This window comes from Sitodiplosis mosellana, unplaced genomic scaffold (assembly GCF_009176505.1).
Source record: "Sitodiplosis mosellana isolate CC-2019 unplaced genomic scaffold, AAFC_SMos_1.0 Smas_scaffold_6226, whole genome shotgun sequence".
NCBI lineage: Eukaryota > Metazoa > Arthropoda > Insecta > Diptera > Cecidomyiidae > Sitodiplosis > Sitodiplosis mosellana.
This window is the reverse complement of record NW_022601467.1, coordinates 2,146,922-2,170,747: the sequence shown is the minus strand read 5'-3', so window position 1 is coordinate 2,170,747 and position 23,826 is coordinate 2,146,922. Positions and strand designations below refer to the sequence as shown.

At 35.4% G+C, this 23,826-nt stretch overlaps 1 protein-coding gene across 16 annotated transcripts in view; it reads left to right on the top strand.

Moving 5' to 3' along the window:
- The window catches only part of LOC129579154 (ABC transporter G family member 20), a 52,453-nt gene that overhangs the window by 7,084 nt on the left and 21,543 nt on the right, over window positions 1-23,826 (top strand). For 2 of the 16 annotated variants that reach the window (XM_055468863.1, XM_055468854.1), the window contains exon 1: window positions 2,980-19,401. The exons of 1 other annotated variant lie outside the window; for it this stretch is intronic. Coding sequence is in view for 11 of the 15 variants with exons in the window: in XM_055468847.1 (XP_055324822.1) it covers window positions 3,022-3,116 (95 nt within the window). In the remaining 4 variants the exon portion in view is untranslated. Of the gene's footprint in view, window positions 1-126; window positions 631-834; window positions 1,119-1,550; window positions 2,441-2,504; window positions 2,853-2,956; window positions 19,518-23,826 lie in introns of those variants that run through there. 13 more of the 16 variants (XM_055468862.1, XM_055468853.1, XM_055468860.1 and 10 more) reach the window with 12 other exon arrangements.

The window sequence follows — 23,826 nt, the reverse complement described above, 5'->3', positions numbered from 1 at the left end:
AGTGAAGTTGGTAAGTATTTGGATACGAAGAAGAAAAAAATGTATAAGATTATTGTCAAAAACCACAAATATACGAAATGATCGCTGGTATTTGACTGCATTTCAACGTACAAAACTAGTTGGCTCGTGGAATTCAGTCTCTTTGTGTTCTCACTTACACGCGTGCCTCACCAATGTCTAAGCTTTAACCAAATACCACAACATTTTATTTGCTCTTTTTTCTTCTCTTTTCGAAATCGTTTTTTGAGCGTAATAACAAACATTTGAGAGTGTTTAATTTTTCCACTTTTTGGTTCGTATGAACCAGGAAGGAGAAAAAGACCGAGCTGCACTGAGAAAATAATTAAAGTAATCAGAGAAACGAAGAAATATAAAATATATAGTAGATATACATATAAAAAAAAAGAGAAGAGAAGCGAAGAAACAACAAACGAGAAGAGTAGAAAGACGAATCTAAAAGGCCAACACATAAACATGTACATGTTTACATACACACATGACCGTCGATATTGTAAATACACCTGGAGAGCGCGCAGTGTGTGCGCGAATGTTAACGATGAAGCATTGATTTCGTGTCTCTTTCATATATTGTGTCGTTATAAAGCGCGCTCTGTGCATTTCGCATACATTGTAAGTTCTTTTGGGGTATTTTTATTTTTGGTTTTTTATCCATTTTTTTTCTTCTTTTACAAACAACAATTCACTTACTTTTGCTGTCGTCACATTGGCCGTCGCGCTGCTTTGTGTATCTCTGTGTTGTTTTGTTGCTGCTGCTGCTACCGTCGATGATTTTTTTTCGCTGCTTCTATATACCTACATATTTTTCCGTTTTAGCGGATCAACATCGCATGAAAACCGAATAGAAGAACAATATTCAATCCAGTTTGAAAAGCATCGACCACAGTGGTGTCGTTCGTCTCGTTGATTTGTTTAAGCCGTATATCGACAACAACATCCGAACAGACAGTGTGTGTAAAAATAAAAGTTAGTCGGAATTAAGTTGCTATTTGAATTTTTTTGCTTCTCTTTAAAACCACGAAAACGTGAACACAACAACACTGAAATTGACAAATAAAAAATAAAACAATTTTACGATTTTTTTCGCGTGTGATTTTGAAGTAAACAAATTATTATTTAAAAGACGTTTGGAAATTTTTTTTGCAATTTAAAAAAGACGTGAATCAAACGTTGAATTTTCGTTTTCTTTTCAAATTCATTTGGTTTTGAGTGTTTGTTTAAATGTTGAGTTTTGCTGTGGGGTTTTGTGGTAGTTTCAATCGACTTTTTTGCTGCTACTGCTGTTGTTGAACATTTTCGTTAGCATTTGGTTGCTATTTTCGTTGTGCGTTCACGAATGATTCGTTTAATTCATCGATCATTCATTCATCGCTTGCCTGGCATTTTTTATTCAATATTCAATTTGGATTGTATTGATTTCTTCGGCTGATACATTCCAATGTGCCGCCGATACAAAAACATCATATGCAAAGTTTGATTTTATTTCCCTTTCAAAAAACGAATTTTATTTTCTGCGATGTCACCAGTACGATCGTTATTTTATTGCGCAAAATCAATTTAACTCGCGAATCGGTACATGCGACTGCGGCTTGGTAGTGTTTTTCCATAATAAAATCAAGTTTTCTTAGCAAAACTGTTCAGTTTGGACTGCAAATGGCAGTGACATCTTCCAAAACATTTTTTTTCTTCTGCTGTTTGTTCATTCGTTCGTTCGTTCGTTTCCTCAAGCATTTTGGTGTACTTTGTCTTCTTTATTGTCATTAATTCAATGGTTCGTTTCCTCTGATAAACATTAAATTCTTGTTGGTTGTTAAATTGAAATGAAAAACGAAAACGAAAATGAAGAAGAAGAAGAAGAAATGTGAAAATCCATCGAACCCATCGAAATTGTCATTGGATTTGTTGTATGTATGGTTGTGCTACAAATTCGAAATGCCACCACAAAAAGTCGACAATTCAAACAGTACAAATAAACTAGCATGGAATCTAACTTGGGAATGATGCGAGTCGCTTACACATGGTTGTTGTTTGTTTCTTTTTTTACAATTGCATTTTTTTTTTCATTGTATCGAAATCGAAATTGAATGCTTTCGCATAGCGGTGAAACTGTACAGTGTACACGCGCGCACGACCAAGCCGTAAACAAAGAAAACGATCGTACCACAGTTACGAATATATGAGTCTGGCGTAGTGTTTCTTCTTTGCGTAACATTCAAACACAAGGAGAGGAATGAAGTCACACGCCGCGGCCAATTACACCAAACCTCCGTTGCCAATATCACTTACCATTTCTTTCATATTTTCTTCTTCTTCTTCTTCTTCTGCTTGTTCATGCTTCTTTCTCTTCACTGCATTTGGAAATCGAAAAGCAACTGTTGCTATCGCTGTCGTTGTCATCGTCGTTGTGAACGAGAGTGAAATGGTAAAAACGGTAACAAGTGATCGGAATGAAAACAAACGCGTATATTCAAATCGAAATTGGTATTGGTTTGTGATTGAAAAAAGAAAAGAAACGAAGAGTTAAACGAAAGACTGAAAGAAAGAAAAAGAGATCTGATTCATTTTCACCCGTTTTGTCGAGTCAGAAAGTTTTTCGGGTGATGATTTTCTGAAATAATTGTAACCATTGAAAAAAAAAAGATTTGCAAATTTGCAGACGCCATGCGATACGTCATTTATTTGTTATTGATTTCAACTTCCTACTTAGTGCCTATGTGATAATCATGCAGAAAATCTATTCAAAATAAAAAATTGTGCGCATTAAAAAAACCCGATTGCCATACGGATGTTGAAGAGCTTCTACTGTCGCACTGTGTGATCATGTCATCTATTGGGTGAAATAACAACGATTTGAATAGCAAATTCCACAGCAAAGTTTAATACGTCGAATGATATCAAATAAATCATAAAATATTTTTATTTGCGGTTTTATTTCTAGTTGAAATCTATTGATACGTTTTCTCAAATACAAAACATCGACACAGACAATTTACAATAAAAACAATGAGTTCAATAAGTGAAATTAATGAAGCGGCCCGACAACCGAAGCCGGATAAAAAGCGTCTGAAAAAAATGTTCAGCTGGACCGATGACGGAACGTAAGTAACTGCACCACATCAATGACATAATTTTTTTTATTCTCGCTTTAATTTTTGCATGCGCTTCTATGCTCCTCAGTTCAGAAAAATCATTTGCTAATTTAACCTGCGTCTAAATCACTTTATTACCCATATTTTATCGGAAATCCCCAATCAGCGTTGTTTTGAGCGTGACTTTTCTGGTGCGTGACGTATTCCAAATGCACATTGAAACGAAATCAGAAAACCACAAAACGATAGCATTCTCATCTTCCATTCATTCATATGCATCCGACCAAACAAACAAACAAACAAACTGTAATTAATCCATTATTATTTGTGACGATGTTTCCAATTCTCAAAAAACAAATCATTCATTTGTGCATCATGTAATAATGAGGCTTGGAAAAAGTGGAGATTTTATTGCATTTACTAAGACGATGATTGTTCAACACTCATCCAAAATCCTCACATCTTCGGCATGAATTGCATTCCATTGACGTTAGTTCAACGGATCAATTCACTTTATTCCTATCAATTATATCCAGCGTGTACGTCAGTGGACTCTTTTTTTTGGTCTGTGTTTTATGTTGGTGCCTTTTAAGTGTTATTGACACGCGCATTGGACAATGCGCTGCATTTCAGTTCATTGGAGCTCAATTCAGTTATACGGATTCGCCACGCAGAACTTGATTAGTAGTTTTTCTTGTTTTTTTTTTTTCATTCGTTGCCACTGCTTTGCCTGCACGCACATTCATAACTTCTTCAGGCCGACTACTCTGACGACATTGTAAATACTTTTTTGTTTTGCACTCTACGCTGTCTATATTACGTATGCACCGTTTCTTCGATGTAATCCTGCCTGCAGTCACTGAGAATTCATGCTCTTTCAATGCAATCCGCGTACATTGACTACCTAAAATTGCCAAACAATCCGACTCCGCGTCATTCAATGACAATTATCGCAAGAATCCGGTTCACATCAATACAACCGGAGAGATCAGTGAATTGCCTGTTTCGAAATGATTTTCAAATTCTTGTAAACAAAAAAATTTGCTCCATGCAAAACGACTGATAATAACACGGCTATTGTATAGACATGCGTGATTCTAATCAAATTAGCTTTACGATAACAATCCCAGTGAAGATTCTTACGATTGAAATTATTTTTTTCGTTTTCACTTTGCTAAGGAATGCACGCTATGGTAAATATCTGAAGTGAATGGCACAACTATGGAAACCACCTTGTAAACGGCTTGCACGGACTGACTTGTCTGACCCTCTCTTTGGCGTTTTTTTTTTCTTCTTTTTCTTCTTCTTGTTCCATTCAACCGTCCGACGACGACAACAATAAAAACGCTTTTAGCAAGTGCAAAAGAGTGATAATTTTTTGGTCAATGAAATCTCATATACATGGTTGTATATTGTCATCCTTCGATGCACGACGATATTTGCGATCATCATGAAATATTTGGCAAATAAAATTCTCAAAGAGTCGTACGAAATACAGCTAATATCCAAATAGATTTTAAATCATTGGCGACAAACAAACCAAATGTTGTCACCATGAATAAACCATTCAAGTCAGTCAATTATTACCTCACAGTATTGATGCTAAAAGTGAGTGCTCAAAGTTTCAGTTGAAGGTCTCAATTTCTAGTCGATTTTAATTTCAGACGAAAGAAATAGTTATCCGGCCGTTCATCATTCTTCTGACCACATTTTTTTCCACTCTGATCTTTTTTTTCGCTTTCATCCTACAGCAGTTGTTCAAATGTTTTTGTTCCTGATTTGGTTGCTGTGCAGTGTGCATGTTTTATTTGTTTTGTCCATGCTTTGACGTTGGTCCAATCAGATTCGTTTTTAAAATATAGCTTTTGCCGTTATTATTCTGTATGAATATTACGTGCACACAATCTCTCAAATGACACCCATTTTTCGTATAGTTGCAAACAGTGGCTGGTAGTTTGTGCAAGCAAATAACAGCCTGAAAATTGAATAGATATCTTCTAGGCGCTGCATCGCGTGTGCACATTGCACAGTCGAATTCATCGATAAAGCGAATTAGAAAGAAATCACAACAAATTTGATGGAAGATTACGTTACGAGGTAGGCGCGCACTCAAGAAACTATTAAATTACATGTGAAAAACATGAATAAAAAGTGATCAACAAAAATAGCATATTCGTAATCAGAGTATCTTGTTGTGATCGGGCCAAACGAGTCACTCCATCATCACAGATTATGTTTCACGTTATCGATGTCGGCGGTGTTTGTGTGCGTGTGTGTACACTCGCGCGCAAAACTTTTTCATTCGCCAGAGTGACAGTGCAAAAATAAACACCACTCAATTCGATTTCAAATTGTGGTGGATGTTTATTCCAGCAGTGTGCGCTCGTCTCTCACACACAGTCGACAGAGTTTATGCACGTTAATTTGTTGGCTGCATGCAATTATTGCAATAGGCGATTTAAATGGAATACATAAAACTGGTTTTCATTGTAATTTCGTAACTCTCTGCTTATTGCGTATTTATTACTCATTGATCTTACATTACTTGTACGACTCTTGATTAAGATTCACTTATATCGCCAAATATATTAACATGCAACTCTTTTGCGATTGCACTCGTTCACAATTCTAAAAGAATGTGAATCATAATGCAAGATTTAAGTTCAGGAATTGTGATTCAGAAACATGAAATACCCAATTAATTGGTGAGTACTTGGAAGTGTCTGAGTTTTATGGCTTTTTCCAGTAGTAAAGATGATTGCACGCGATTTGAACCGATTTGAGAGAGATTATTATATATTTCTGTCAGAAAAAACTCCATCACCTGAGTCAAGCGTCTCTGAAAATGGATAAAAATTGCGTCATAAAATTGACTAATTGGTGTGCCCTTTGCTCCACAATTTTCTTAAACTGCATAGTTCGCATTCTTTGCTCAATACTTTCATATCATATTATGATCATCTTAATACGATTTGTTTTGCTGGACTATGGCATCCAAGTTTGAATCATTCGCTCCTGATGAAAATAAATATTATTTTTTCTTTTTAAGTGGTTTTCGTTTTCCTCGATACTTCGACAAGAATATTCATGTTTCAAAAGACATCAACACTATTCCACCACGTCATTGGTCGATTGAACATTGAGGATTTCCTATTCCATATAGGTTTTATTAAGGGTTTAAAAAAAATTTCATTAAAAGAATTGCCTTTTAAATTATTTTCTTATTCCTGAACGATAATCATACGTTCAATATGTAAATATTAAACCGTTGATTATTTGCCTCGTCGCCAAAGATCATAATGTAAAGAGTCTATTGCCATCGAGTGAAACATGCTGGCTGACTTAAATGTTTACTTCATGTATATATTTAAAGTGGGAGAGAGATTCTACCATCGAATAATTGCTGTGCCATTTATAAGCGACGTATCCACTTCACCACGACTGAGAGAAAAAAGTCAAGTGCCTGCCTTATTTTTGCTGCTGAAAATATCGACAACTCGAATAAAATCAACACAATCGATAAACTCAAGTGGCTATGGAAACAGAATTCTCAAAGTAAATGGCAAACGAAGGTCCATTGGCAGCTTTTTTTCTTCGCTCCTAGAAATCGTATTCACCGAATCATAAATATGGTTTGGTGTATGTGTGCTTGACATTTCCGCATTGGCAATAAAAAAAAATCTATTTTGAGCATTTCTTTATGAAAATGATTCCATGAAAAACTGGTTGGTTCAACCAACTTGGATGAAATCTGAAGAAAAAGAAAACGGTATTAAATACAAGAATCAAATCAAACAATACAACTACCAAGGTGATCTTAAGCACTTCGAATAACAAGTAAAAATGAGTGAAAGTTTTTTTTTCTTCTTCATCAGCTTCAATCAGATCACAATAGATAGATAAAAATAGCCAGTTCATTAATCTTCTACATTATTTTCGTCTGAAAAATAATATATAAATAAGATGATATGGCGATGTCCATTGATTCTCTTGAAAAATCCTTCAGACGCCCATAAAAAAACGGCTGCTTAGATTCCATCGAAAACTGTGTTGAACACCGCTTTGGAAAGAACACAAAATGTGAGCATAGGCACGATGTTCATTTTAAATGCAGACATTAATTTCGCAAATAATGACTTCATTTATAAGCTAAAATTAAAAGCCATTGAGCTCAAGTCCGATATCGTTAAATATTAGTGACAGCAAGTAATGAATTATATGCACAAACACTAATCACATTATCAATTCGATTTGTAATCGTTTCAATTGGTTCATATGCGCTTAGTGCTGATCAAGTGAGAATATATGCTCTATTAATTGCAATTAAATGTTTTGATTTTACAAATCAAAAATACTTATAACATCATTTTCTTTCTGATTCTAAGAAAAGAGTTTAGCCGTTCGAATGAGTGGTTTGCATTCAGAGAAGATTACTTTTGTTGTGTGTTTTATTGTTATAAATAAATATTGTATTTAAATGTAACCTTTTTTTTCTATTTGAACATTCTCTATGTATCGGCATCGATCGAAAAGCCGGCTCATTTCCTTTTGCAAGTAAGCTTTAGATGATTTCCTCATATTCTATTGCAGAAATACCTTGATAGTAAACAAATGGGCCCAATCACTCCTTCAGCAATAAAAATGCGTCTAATTTTTTCTTCACTTCTATTTAAACGATATAAAAACTGAATGTGGCTTTTACAGTTGTTGTTGTTTCCATTGTTATTGCTCATATTCGTTTTCCTCACTGGAAATGGATTTCGATTGTTTTGTAGATTTTTCATGCGGTGAATGGTAATTTATGGGTTTAGCTTTTTTCCGTTCATGCTAACATGAATGGATCAGATTGAATATTTATTGAACAATTATAGATGCAATAGCTAATCGAACATTTACTAATTACTGTTGGAAATCAGTTGTGCGAAGACGGTGGCCATTTCCTTTGATATCGACTTGCCAACAACCAACAACCAATTCATCAACGAAAAAGAATGTAATTTTTAATTGGTTTTATTTTTCAACTCTTTGTCGAACCTTGGCAACAGACACTTTTAACATGTCAATAAAATCCATTCATTTAGCGTAATCAAGGGGAGAACTTTAAATTGAAAAGAATTTCCGTTGCGTCGATTTTGTGCAATCTTCTGACGAAAATAAATAAAGGACAAGCGCAAATTACACATTTACAGTGTCGAATGTTATTAGATGGATGTTACTAAAATGTCATTATTTAATCTGCGGAAAAACTCTTCCGTTGAATTCCAAGTGCACATCACACACACACACACACACACACACACACACACACACACATCTTAATCTGAAGGTTCTGATTAGATAGATTTTAATTGTCATTGCGATAGAGGATTTGCAAGAGCATATTGCATTTCTTGAACAACAACAACAGCCACAAAAAAAGTCTGTCTCTTTATTTATCTGAATGTGATAAATTTGAATAGAGATTAGTGTGGAATTGCACCAAATCGGGAATGCATTTTAATTGATTTTGCCATGTGCGCTATTCATTCACACACACACACACACACACACACACACACGGGCATATTTGTTTTTATCAATTTGAATGGATCGACCACGAGGCCATAAGATCGCGCTCTGTGTGATTTTAATCGAATTTGCATGTGAATTGCAATGATTTTTATTTTTGTTTTTGTTTTTCACATTCGCATTCCCATTTGTGATGACAGCCATTAAACGTCTGCAAACAAATTGCATGATGAACACGAAAATTACTGAGAGTGCAATTAAAATTGAGTATTTTTTTTTTGTTTCTGCAGAAAAATCGCCAACCAAATCAATGTTATTGTTGAATTTGAGATCAGCTTTTCAATCGTACATTTTCAACTCACATGAATAGCGTAATAGTTGTTATAACGTATGCTTCGCAATAGAATAACGTACAAATAAATAAATGTTTGAATTGCATTCACGTACTCACTCGACCACCGTCGAATACACAATTGGACGCCGGAAAAATATCTATACGACGCATATATTCATTTCATTTTACGCATTTTATTTTCACGTGCCATTCAAATTTATGGCCGCTTTCATTTGAAAATAAGATATCACAATGCAAATAACATTAGAAAAGCCATAACTCAGCGGTTCTCACTCGGATGAGTCATTTTCTCATTCATACATGTGTCACCGAATGAAATATGTCTCGGTTCGCAACTTCACATTTTGCTTCTTTGCGCTTCATGATTGCCGTTGTGACTAAAGAGAGTATTTGGTTGAAGAAAATTGCGTATTTCAAACATAAAACGAAACTCAAAGTATCCTATCCCAGATGATAATGCTCCAGTTTAACATAATTTTGTACAGCCAATTGCAATCATGTTGAATGTTACATTGAATTTGATAAAAGTTCATTCAAAGTCAATAGCCAGGATATGTAATATCACTGATTTGATACAAAACTGATCGAAAAGCAGTATTTACCGCTTCGTTCGTTCATACTTAACAGTAAGTTCGATCGTGATTAGTAAAGCTCTGCTGTCCACTGGCCGCAATACTTCACAGAGGTCGCTGAGTATCGTTGTTCAAAGCACGGGCAAAAAACATTTTGCACGCTTCATTGAAATACAATGTTAATTTGCAAAATGAATAAATGGAAAAATTTCAAAGTTGGAAATTTGATGATAATCTTCCATAATTTATCCAGATTGTATATATGAATAATAAATTGTAGTTAGCGATGATTTTCGCTGTTTTTCGAAGCTTTTTGCCCGAACAATCGTCGGCGATTTTTGAAAGGCGATTTAAAGCTTTATTCGTGTTTTGTTTTTACAGCTTTGCCCATTCCGTTGCGAAACACATTGCAATTTCCACGTGAAACAAAAAGAAACGGTGCTTCTCGTATTTCGAGATTGGATGTAGGACATATGTTTCCTTGAATAAAAAAAAAACGTTCCGATCAATCGACTTGAATATGCGAACGTGCGAAACTAGATCCTACATAATTTTGATATTATTAATTTATCCTTAATGCACTGAACACGTAGGTCAACGGAATTGATTGATGGAAGGTTGACGCAAATCAATTTGGTTTCTGTGTGTATTTTTGTCTTGTTCAAAAGGTGTTCCACTTACAAAATTCTATGTGGCCTGGAACTTGTTTACAGTGAACAAAACACAATTTCGAGAGCAGTTAGAATGCTACTTTTCGTATGAGTTTTTGTCATAACATTTGATGTTAAGTACAGCTCCAGTCACATCTATTACACCACTATTAAAAAGATTGTATTAAATTTTCCTGCCGATCGATTTAATTACACACACTTTTCTTTTCCCCTGGAAGAATGTCGCTGCAAATGTTCAAATCCATTTTTTCTTATAAAACAAACCAATTTTTCAATTTGAAATTCTCCAAAGAATCGTAATTTGTCTTTGCAATAAGATCGCTTTGTTCCTCGTTAGATGAACAAATTAAATTAGACTCTGTGTAAGGCCAGCGACGCAAAAATTCCGCAATGAATAATTTAAGCAATGAATGATAGTATCAAACGAGAGATAGAGAGAGAATAAAAAAAAAACGAAATGATTAATGTTGTTTCTCTTTGAAATATGCGTTTCGATAACGAGTGCAACGCTGACCTTGCATCGACAATGTAAAGACAATTTGAGAAATCTGAATTAAAACTCTTTCATCATTTCAGATTGCATGCAAACACATTGTAAATCACATCGCCTGTTACTTTCGCAACAGAAAGGAGAGAAAAAAAACCGAATAGTGTACTATTCTTACAATCACACTATTCGTCAATTATTCAATTAGTTATTTAAATATTTTAACAACTAATTCATTACTATTTTAACAATTAGATCTCATGATTTGCCGGTGCAAAGAAAGCGTTCGAAAGGTGAGAAGAAGAGAGAGAGAGAGAAAGAGAAAGGGGGGGAGGAGAGCGGTAGACAGAGTGAAATGATTATGTTTTCACAGAGCATTGAAAAGGAAAAAAAAATATGCATATAATTAATTATACTAGCATGGAATTCCCGAAATTCGTTGCGGGTATTTCCCCAAACGTCAATTCAAATTTATCGCGTTTCAACGCGAATCGCAAAACTCGGTCATTTCAGCGATTAATCAGATCACATGCGGTTCGCATTCACCTATTCTGCAATTGCGTAATTTTCGGACCAATTCAATATGTTTTGGATGGATCCGCAGGCTGTGAAAAAGAAAACAACAACAAAATAAAGAAATGGTTTTATCACGCGCGAAATTCTCCCAAAATATGAACTATGTAACATTTATAATGTCTTAAAATCTATGGCAATTGGTAACTATTAAAAAAAAATAGTTTATGGCATCTTTTTTGTGGTTGCTATGGCCGAACATTGTCGGTTTGCATAAATTACACATTTTGCCACTCAAAACAAATATTTTCATTCGATAATTTATGAGTAATTAAATAAAATTAAACTTACAAGTATAATTGGAGTAGTAGTTGATTAATGGGCCTCGGGCGAGCAACGGAGAAAAGAAGCATCGTCCGACCGACCGAATTCATTTGAAGAGAACAGCAACACGTCAAGAAAGAAAAAAAATGATAAAAATAAATGAGCAAACAATGACTATACCGTGATTGCACTCCTTTTCAAGAATATTGTAACCAATTACGAACCAGCTCAATATTAATTATAACATTTTGACCATGAGATCAATGCACTTTTTTGCTTTTTTTTTTTTCTTTCTATCATTATGCTAGTACGCAGTTTTCTCGAACAGTGCAATTAAGTAACTTCTTACAGTTTTTTTTTCAAAAACATTTTTTTAGTATATTTTTCACCATCTGTTCGTATTCCTTTTCGCCTGATCGATTCGACAATTCCACGTCGAAAAATGTTTGAAAGTTGAACTCGACGCCGGAAAAAATAAATTCACAACGATAAACATACAATTGAACGCAATAGAAAATTCTATTGCGATTGATTGTTCACAAACTATTAACGAACAACTCTTTAACGATTCATTCGCTGGAGAGAAGTGGGAAAAAAACTTGAATTCGATGCACATGAATATTAGGCTTGGGCTTTGACGTGGAATCGTCGTACTATTTAATCTTTGCTAATAACCAGAAATTGTTTGAGCGTGTAACACAAGTAAACATTGACTTGATGTATTCAACAGCGTTTATTGCTTGTGTTATTAGTTGTTTAAAGTTTCTCGTCTTGAATAATTTGGTCAATGATAGGTTCAAGTGTATTAAAATCATGCGCAGTGAAAACTAGACGAAAACAAAAGACAGAGACACACACACAGAGAGAGAGGCAGAGAGCGAGAAAGAGAAGCACAGAGAGGTAGAGAGAGAGAGAGAGAGAGAGAGAAAAAGAGCGAAAAAATACCAAGAAAATGAAAAGTACATGCATAACGCAAAAATTTGAAGTATCTCACCTATAACATATGAAATTGACACCATTTCAAGCGAATTTTAAACTAAATACACGACAACTGATTATCTTTTCGTCAAGGTCATATCACACGTCCATGTTAAAAGCAAATTTCATCATATTTCATTTGTTCAACTCGGCTCATGGCTTAATTAATAAAAACTGAACAGTTCTTGTTTGCTTGAAACATTGAATCCCTTGACTCTTGTTAGTTTGTATAAACATTGTTGTGAGTCTTATTAACTAATCAGTCAATAGTGATCTGTTCATATTTATTCTAAGCCTATCTGAAAGTCCACCGGTCTCAAATGGCATGCGCAAACGAATTAATTACGATGAGAATCCGGCAGAAGTGTCAAGCGCAATTTGTAATGTTTTTCTTTATAAAAATGAGACTGAGTCAATCACATGTGATGTGTTCGGGAAAGAAAAGTATTGGAAATTACGGATATATCGATGAGTTGACGAGTGTTCTCGAAATTTAGTGTGTCAGCTGTATTGGTGTGCGTGTATGAATATGCATACAATAGAACAAATTAAATTGGCAATCGTCGAATGGATTTCGTCAAAAAGTCGGAAAACCCGCTTGTTCAACACGCGTAACCCCAATGACCTGCCGCGCGCGTACCACCTCTTTTATCTATCTCCTCTGTACCTGTCGAAATATGTCGTGTATGATGACTGGGATGGTTTGGTAAATGTTTTGTACTTTGGAGCGCAATGCGTTCAACGCAACCGCCGAATATGAGGTGAAATAAAAAGAAGTATTGCTGAAATGTTGGACTTGAATTTTTATTTGTAATGGTTTTGTCGATTGATTCGGAACGATTTCTCTATTTCATAAATTCAAACAAGGAAAGACGTCATGAAAACAAAGCATAGAAAGAGAAAAATCGTCATAAATGAAACTGTATTGAATTTTGCTGTGCTATGCTGTGCTGTGCTGTTCCTCCATCGAATGCAAATCACCAATCGCACCAGCGGCTCTAACTCATTTCTCTTCTTTTTCCACTGTTTCTCCACCTCAGTTGAACGGTTCCATTCATTCGTTCACATGGTGCTGTTGGTTCAGTTTTGGCGACGGTGACATAACCGATACATAATCAAACTCGAAAAATATATATCTGAACTCGACGAATTTTTATAGTAAACGGCCAAACGTTATTGTTATGTGTTTGTGCACTTGGCCCACAAAACCCCATCACCATTTGCTAATTCCAAATGAGCTAATTGGCTCACGCCAAACATTCGCGCATCGCGACCGATCGCGCGACCGCACAATGTTTCCACACAACTCTCTTCAATGCGTTTGCCTACTGTGCGTTCGATGTTCACATTAATCGTGGATTCAATGCAGGCTTTCACAAAATGACCATTCGGTAGATCGTGAATGTGTCTCAACTTGCGACCGCCGCATTCATTATTCTCATTCATAACGAATGCAAAAACTGCTTGGTAACAAATTGAAGAATAAACGACACATTTCTTTCCTTCACATTTTCAAAGTTCAATTGAACATTCATGCACTGGCCGATGATCGCAAAAATTGCGAGGAAATAGTGAAAATAGAAATGGGTTGGTGTTAATTTATTTATTTGTTCTAAGTACATATCTATTTGGATTGTTGTCTTCAATTCGCTAGTCCCGAGCGTAAAGCGAATTCGAGCGCATTCGATCACCGAAGAAAGAGAAGAAAATTGAAGAAAAACAATCACTTTGTAAACGCAAAGGAGCGTTAACGCACAAAATAAACAGCCATACGAAATGGGTATCTCGAAATTTTGTGTTGCGCATCGCACAATTTCGAGGAAATTTAAAGATGCTTACACATAACACGTGCATGATTGAGTTACAGTATCTCAATCATGAACATTTTACCATGAGATACATTCGGCATCTAAACACATTCACGCACGCATACAACTACACCATACCATCCAGATATCACAACAGCTTAAGACATTCGACGGATTGCTCAAGCTTTTTTTCCTCTTTTTTTTCGTACAAAAAGACGTTGCTTTTGTAATAACAGCAATAATCATAATGATAGCCCATCAATGGTTTTATGATGTAAACAACGCAATAGCATTGTTGTTCTATCTCTATTAACATGAACCGTCGAATTAAACAAAAAAATATGCAAATTAGACCGATTTCAGTTAGCTTATCGGTATTTATGTAAAAGAATTTTCTCTGCTGGAAAAAGGCGATGGTTAAAGTTTTCAACTGGTTTTGTAGCCGCTAACCGCCGCTCATAGAGTGGTTCAACAGAAGGCGTATACCAAGCACACCTGTTGAAAAAACCCATAGTTTCAACACGTCACATCTTTAAATGCGGAATTTTGCACCAAATTGTAATATCATCTTTTTTCTTTTGTGTCGATTCAACAACCTCCGGACATGCTTTAAACTCGTAGATTCTAATAATAACCATGTCAAATATGAAAGAAAAAAACAACACTCACACACACCTTCATCGCTAAAACCGTAATACATATATCGGAACGTGAGATTTATTAGCTTTTCTCCGTCCTCTTCATCGCTTCTTCTGTGAAATGTATCCGGCCATTGGTGTTGCGTCGTCGAACACATCACATTTGCCGGTTGTGAAATAGAAGTATGATTACGAAATAGAATTGTTGCTTCAGACCAATCTTATTAGAATATTGTTTCGAGTAAAATAAATTAGCTCATATATAATCTTTAGCCATAACAGTGTTGTCTTTTCATTTCGTTGATGGGTTTTTTTCTTTGTAGCGTCATATATTTGAATTGTGGAAATCGACATCAGTCGATTGCATTGAATTATCGGCGATTTTTCTCACAGAAAATGTGTTGCTATGTTTGATTTCACAGAATCACGCCATATAATTGTCATTAGAGTTGGAGAAAAGAAAAAAAAGCAGCGGCAGTAGTAGTAGCAACAGCACATTCGTACCATATGGAGAAAAAGGAAAGAAAATCGAATAAAGAGATACGACAAAGCTCTTCCAAAAGCACATTCCAATCGCACTAATTATATCGATTTACATGCTTCACCAGAGAGACAGTGACAGACTGAGGCCCCATCCATTTGGAGCCTCTGTATGTGCATGTGTGTGTGTGTGTGTGTGTGTGTTTATGCGTCGCCAGTGTTGTTGTGAGTCGCGCGTGACACATTCATTAGGATTAGATAACAGTTGGTATTGATTTAATATCTTCAAACGTAACAAAAATCACAGCAAAATTCAAGCCGAACCACCAAATCCCATGTACCGCTATCATCTGTGCTGTGATCAAAATCGTAATTATGTAATTTCTTTTTTTCCCAACACACAGAAAACACCAACACGTCAACAAACTAACCGGTGTGTGCACAACGCGCTTTAATTTGAGACAGTGTTTCTCTGGGATATGCGACCGAAACATAGCCGATATTAATATAGAGGAGAGTGAATGAGAAAAAAGAGCCTAGCATTTTAATTAATACCAAACATTAAATAAGCGATTCCATGACAATTTTCGCATTGCTTTTGAATCTAACTCAATTGCATCGCAAATTATTCTCAGCAAATTCATTTTGCGGTTGCAATTGCCCGCTTTTTATCGGCCGTCTGTTAATTTTCGAACCATCGACGACTTTGTCAAATGTATCGTTCTGCACGCGTGAAAGTAGCACACATGATATGCAATTTGAACGTGTGCAACGGTGTACAGATTTTTCTTTCTTCAATTGCATCATTCATCTCGAATGCATCGCAATTCCTATCAGCGTTGACACCAGCGCCGAGCCACAATAAAAATATCATCTGGCGTAACTGGTGGTATGAGAGTGAAAATTGCCAATTTGAATTAAAATTAGCACAACGTTTTTTTTTTTTTTTTGAACCATTCAAATTATGTCAAATCCATAGAAGAAGTGGCGAGCAAAGACCGTTGCGATTTTAAATATGCCAATGAAAGTGAAATGTTAACGAATCACTCCTAGTATGGCAATATTTCGTCATACAAGCGGTTGTATTTCAAGAGCGATTAACAAAGACGAGAGAATTCTCGGCAACACATAGAGCTGATGGTCAATCAAAGCCATATTCGTTTGCTTTCTAACAATTATGATCTGGAGATGTTTTGGACTTTTTTTTCCATTTCTGAATCAGCCATTTGATATGGGCTAGATTTCAATTGGATTTTAAAATATTGAATTCACTTTGTTGCACGATCATTGCCGGTTTTTGTTGTTGTGCACGATATAATGGTACGCGATACTAGTTAGAAAAGGGAAACGATTTCGTTTTTCATGTGCTTTATTCCCGTTTCGAAACAAATACTTCAAATGCTGCGTGACGTTCTTTCTCCTTGCAACATACATACACACACACACGCCCGAGAAACAGGATAATTACCAGGCAATAGACAACATTTAATTAAATGAATGTGTTGGCATGTTGAATGAAGGCACATGTTGAATTAATTGCGTCTAAAAGGCAAAACGTACCAAGAATTCAGAATGTAGAGTGTTGAATGCTTTTTTTTCTCGATGAGATACACAACAAAATGGTGATTATATGTACATTGAAATGCGATTCAACGCGATCCAGTTTTGAATCTATTTAAAATAATCGACTTGATTGAATGGAAAGTTGAACTGGTGTCGTTTTTGTTGTGTTGCTCTTGTTGCTGTTGCTGTCTTTTCTTCTTTGGGCTTTTGTCACGTTATATATTGACGAAATCACACAACCACTCGAATTTACATATATGCAACGATTTCATAATTCATTCGATCGACGAATTAAAGCTCTCTTCATAATCAACTCCATTTTCGATCGATTGTGCACATGTAATGTGATCAATAATAATAATTCGCCCGGTCGTATTGCCGCATTGTACAATTCAATATTCGATGTTATATGGTCGAAGTGTACATTGCGAGCGGGTGCGCTCGTTCGCTCTGGCCGCCACCGTCGTCGTCGTCGTTATTTCGTACGACGAAGGCAGTTTTTCCAATGACAATTGCTCGCATTTCTTCTGTCTTCAGACGGTGTGTCTGTTGACATACCGTACCCGGGTGGCGCTGTGTTGCTTCCACTTCTTCTTTTTTTATTTGTATTATATTTTTTGCAGTCCATGTAATTCCATCGATGTTCGATTGTACATTCGCTCTGAAAATTATTGATATTATATAAGATTCACCTTTAATCATTTGTGCATTGGTATTCATGCCGCTTATTTACAATGAAGCACAAGTCATGAGAAAATAGCGATACAAAGCACAGAAAAAAAGATCGACCGCAACAGTTGCAGCCAAAAAAGTGATACGAAACGAAACGAAAAAGAAAGAGAGGAACCGTTCTTCATCCTTGTTTATGATGCAAAGTGAAGTGGCCTCTCACAAATTCACTTTTCGTTACCATTCATTCTGAACGTTTTCTATTCATAACGAAGTGCCTTTGGCAAATGAAAGGGTTCATCGTTTCATATCTTACTGAAAATATTGATCGCATCAGGTGAATTTATTTCATTTTGTTTTTGTTTTTGTTATTGTCTATGCTGAACCATTAAGGTTACCGAGCATTCAATAGCAAGTTGTACCCCAGCCGGTCATTTCATGTTTCGTTCTTATGTCGTGTTTGTGTGTGTATATATCTCCCTCTGTATGTGTGTGTGCTTCGTCGAAACGCTTTTGCTCTCGCCATTGGTCATGTACAACAACTACGCAGCAAACGTTAACACATTATTATTTACAAGGCATGAGCCAAAGCGCTAAGCACAGACAGCAAAAAGAGTGAAGCGTTTTTCTCTTTCGAAATACTTGTCGCTTGTAAACGGATCGCATTGGTTATTTTATATGCATCATATTGCTTCGATATACGTTCAAAGTATGCGTCTATAACGAATCGCTTTTTAAATGTGTTGTGTTGCAGAATGGTGAATGCATAGGTCCGTAGCCGTAGCTTGGTTGTGAATTTCCAGTGTTGGCACACTGATGTCTGTGGCTATTCGGTACGAAAAATAACAGCAAAACAGCAAACAGCAACATCATGTTAAGCTCTCTTAGCGGCTCGATGCCATGTGCGGCGATAGCGCGTTCGAACGCGCATGCGTTCAACGCTTTACAAGCGGATTAAAATCAATCAGAAACATATTTTACGTTAATTTTTTCATAAACTATCCAGTTGTGTTTATGGATAGTAACTGCACTAGCGTGACGCTGCTTAGACTGGAGCAACATACGCCGAAGAACGATATTTCATTTCCGAAAATAAATTATCAATCGGTTTCTAGGGAGACAAACGATCGCAGTGAGAGACCAACCAACGAAGAAAAAAAAAAACTACTGCACATATTTGTATTGACCACTCCGAAACATTCACATCGAACATTCGTACCGAACGATGTAATTGAAATTTGCAAGAAAACACAATATCAAACCTGAAGAAAAAAAATTTTGTTCGTTGTTTTTTTTTTTTAAATCAGTTAGTTTTTTCTCAACGTTTTCACGCACATATTCAACGTGTTGCATTTGGATTATTTCATTAATTTCATTGTAGTGCTGTTTTTCGGCATCACCGTTTCTGATTGTTCACTTGCTCAGGTTTTGCGAGCGTGTGTGTCTTTCTCCGCGATTGTATGATTTGTTAGTGAAGATATCGTCGCTGTTATTAGTCAACTTTGGACACTCGATCATCTAAGATGTCCATAGCGCGTGCAACTTAATCGAATAAACAACAACAAATATATACATATATATATTGAAATATATATGTCAGTCATATATATATCGACGTTAGCCATAAAAAATAAATTAAGTTCGGTGGCAACTGCAACGATCGTGTGTTAAAAATCGATTTATTTCGTTTTTTTTTCTCGAAAGAAAAAGAAAAACAAAAAAGAAAAAGTAAGAAAAATACAAAAGTTTTTGTGTACATTTTTCCTCTCGAGAGAATTCGGTTTCAATTGTGTGAAATTCGGTGTAATTTTTTTTTGCAGACTTTCTTTCGATTCCGTGTTTTGGTTAGTACCGATCATTTTGTTGAGAATATTTTCATTTAAAGCGATCAAATAAAAAAAAATGAATGTGTAATTATTAAGTTAAAATGAAAATAATATTTGAACAAAAAAAAAAATGCATTTAAATGAAATTATATACGAAATCTAATTTAACGTGAATATTGAATCATACCCAACGTTTTTTGTATATTTTATTATTATTACTTAATTGAAGAAAAAAAAATCAACGTAACAATCAAATTGAAATGCCCGGGCAGAAAATTTACAATCAATGAAATCTTAACCGATTTTCGAATTTCCAATTTTTTTTTTTATTCTAATTTCGAATGTGTTTTTCGAGAGCGGTTATACGAAATGAATGGTATAAGATTGGATATTTGACCAAGGATATCTGAAATGAAATCAGTTCCACGATGTGTGTAGTGCTGACACATTAATCTCGTCTAAGTTGCGGAAGTACATAGCAGCAAAAATAAAATAACAATAAAAATCGTACGCCTTAAAAAACGTGCAAAATTTTGAGAAACAAATTCGCTTTTGTTTACGGATATCCAAGAAAAAAAAAAATGAACGCCATTCATTTTGTTTTTAAAATTGATAGCACAGAAGAAAATAATGTGTTTGAATAAAAAAAAATCGGTTGTATTAAAGCTACGCATAACATTCAAGTGCGATCTGTAAATGTTTTATGAATTTCCTTGTAATTTGTACGAAATGTTGACGGCAACGGCAGCAATTTCAGTCGTTCAAAGCGAATGATAAACATCAATTTCGTTGATCGAGACAAACATCCACAAAACAGACAAATTAAAAACGAAATAGAAACAGAGGCGATATTTTAATATAATGCATTTAAAAGCGTTTGACCTAATTTAAAAGGGTGAGAAAGAGAAGAAGAAGAAGAAATGAATACACACGATGGACGCAATAGCCATGCATATCGCCACAAGCACACCACCAACAGCAACAGCAACAACAACAATAGAATTGTATACAATTCATTGTATCGACATTGTTAATCTGTTTTCCTTTTCGAAATACTTTAGCGAAATATCATCTTACGATTTGTGTGATTACAAAACCAAATTTGGTGCGCGTTTGTGTGTGTGATTGTGTGTATTGCTACGTATATACATACATGTTATATGCGTAATTAATAAACAAGTTATGTATATGCGCACGTATGTATATATATATATATATATATTAATGTGCGCGCATACTGACTTTCAGACATATTATATCACACCGAAAAAAAGAGTATCGGGCTAGTTGCCCATACCATTTCATAGCCTTAAAACTATCTAAAATATGCACAGCAGCAATGAGAAGTGATAAATATAGGAACGACGTGAAGAAAAGACACAACATATGAAATATATGGCAGAAAGAAAGAGACAGCAACGATTCCGATGGAATCTATGTTTAAGTACCTGACTAGTTGAACTACGAAGGCACCAATTTTATCAATGGGAAGAAGAAAGAAGAGAAAAAACGCTTACGATTTATAACATAAAATGCCGCAAAACTAATTCATTAATGTGAGATAGTACAAAAATGTACCACGCGCGCACTATTTTGAAATCGATGAGAAAGTAATAAGCATCAAATGTGCCAAAGAAATAAATCGAAAGAGAGAGAGAGAGAGAGAGAGAGAGAGAGAGAGAGAGAGAGAGAGAGAGAGAGAGAGATAGAAACACGACCAATCACTTCATTTTTAATAATTACGTTTTGTCGTCAACTTGTTCGTATATTCATGCGCTTTTTGAATAGGCATCGACAATACATCATTCCATTCCAGTAGCATGTGTATCTATTCAACACACATACTCAAGCGAGCGAATCTCTTTCGAATCTGAACGAAAAGACGAGAAGAGCAACAACAACAAAAATTCATCATCTCTTTCAAAGCCATTTCGATATACGTATTTTGTCGTATGTTTTCATTTTACATATTTAAATACAATCACATAATTTAAATGTGATTTTTTTTGTCATCTCCTTCTTTTTCTTCTTCTTCTTTTTCTTTTGCTCTCTTCACCGACGAATTTTCGTATGACCTTCGGAATTTTTATTTACTGTATATACCTTAAAATACCCATACATTCAAAATGAGAGTGAAGGAGAAAGATTAAGCAAAGAGAAAAAGACAGAGAGAGAGAGATAGAGACGGGCAAATAAAACGTGTATTTTGGTCATAAAGAGAGAATGTGACAGAGAAAAAGATGTGTTGTAAGTGATGTGTTCAGATTCACTTTATGTGCAATATGTTTATTTTTAAAATTCGACAAAAGATTTCGTGTTAAGCATTTTGGTTGAGCAAGTTTTTCCTTCACCAATGGCAATATCATCTATGTTGACCATCATTGCCGTGTTATTTTGCATTTTGTGTATTTTCAAGAGAATTCCAGAAGAAAAAAACAGCACAGAAAAAACCAAACACAGCCCATACCTATTGGCAAACAAGTGGAGAATATGTTAAACTAACATTTTGTATATGCAACAAAACATGATTCAATCAAGTCAAATGTAAAAAAAAAAAGTCAACTGCATGTGTCACAGCTGATGCATACCTTAGCACATTACACTTTTTGCAAGGCTTGCAAGCAACAAAAGACAACTATCGTCCACTCAACACTCGGACTGTTTGCTTAATTGCTCACAAAACCGATTACAACACTGGATTCAATCTTTTTCTTTTTAATTTGCTCGAACACTTTCTGATAATGTACAAATATGCCCTGGTGCACGATGTAATTGCTTTTGCTCTTCTCAAGCATTCCAACCTAATGAACCACCTCTCTGCACAATTACATGCATATGAAAAATAATGTTGACTCTAATCATATCGAATGTCTTTAAGACTAGGCCATACGTTGTGGAACCAAACATAGAAAATCAACATCCAAATAATTTAATAACAAATAGTTCGATGTCACTTTTTTCAAATCAATCATACACATATCGTGAGAAGCCTTTATGCCCCAATTTATAGCATTATGATATGGAAAATCGATTTTTTAAGCGTATAGAATAGCGTATGAAGTCATTTAAAATTCATATTATGACCATTTTATAAGGAATCCAATTATTCGATAGTTCAAAACTATCATTTGTGTTTACAGTTGAAAATTTGATATGAAACACCCATATGGATATCATATGATGGATAAATGCGGCTCAACGACAAATCTATTGGTGACTCACCAATGGTGAGACGTAGGAAAACTTATGTTTTTTTTCTCAGCCTAATCTGCATGCAAAGAATACTCGTAGCTGAGGAGAGATAATAGGAAAAATTCTTCAACATAGTTATGTAGAACATATCCTATACCATAGCTTTGCTGAACCTAATTCTTTTGTTATCTATTGTCAGTTACACGTGAACTATGTCAGAGTAAAGGTTGATAAAACATACTTTCTTGTACGCTTCACCATTGGAAAAGTCGATCCATTCTTGGAGTAGATTGTGTGCCTAGAGCAGTAGCTCATACACGTGATTTAAGTTCACGCAAAAGAGACATACATACCGTTTCATCGGCTAAAAGTGCACATTAAATCGTGAACAACTATTCAATCCGTACATTTTGACAGTCTAAGTTCTCGCATAACTTGTGCGCTCCGTTTATGCGGTTCAAAATCTGAACAATTTTCGGTGCGTGAAGACGATAGGTTTTTTTTTTGCTGTTGTTGATAGTAATTGGTCGTTAGCGTGCTCATGTGTTCATGTTTTCCGCATATCAAGCCAATTGATATGAGCCGCGCAACGAAGTGCAGTTCAGTGTTGTATGGCTTAAAGCTGAGTGGAGATCTTCTCTTTTCATTCAACGAACAATGGTGCATGTGTATTATTGTTTTTGGGTTTTTCTAAGGTATTCCCAGGCGGCTGAAATCAATTCAATTGTCTCAGGAAGCTAAAATGACATAACTCAATTAATTGAATCAAATTTGGGTCAATTCGATGAGACCGCTGTTTGTCTTTCTCTCTTTCCCAATGCGGAATCCTATACGTGTGATGTATCATCACACATCGCATCACTTAAATGAATGCTAACGCAATTCGTTACATGGATGTATTTCGAATTATGCGTAATATGTATATGGACGATTTAGTTTGCGAAATAGTCGCCATTTTGGAAGTGAAAAATGAAGCAGCATGGCACCGCACTGAGAATTTCCGACAAAGGTGAAAATAAAGCATACAATTTACGGATAAATATTGAATGAAGCGATCGTCGTCGTCGTCGTCGTCATCTTCGTCGTCGCCACCGTCGCTGTGCTGGAGGAACATCCAAATATCGCACCATCTGTG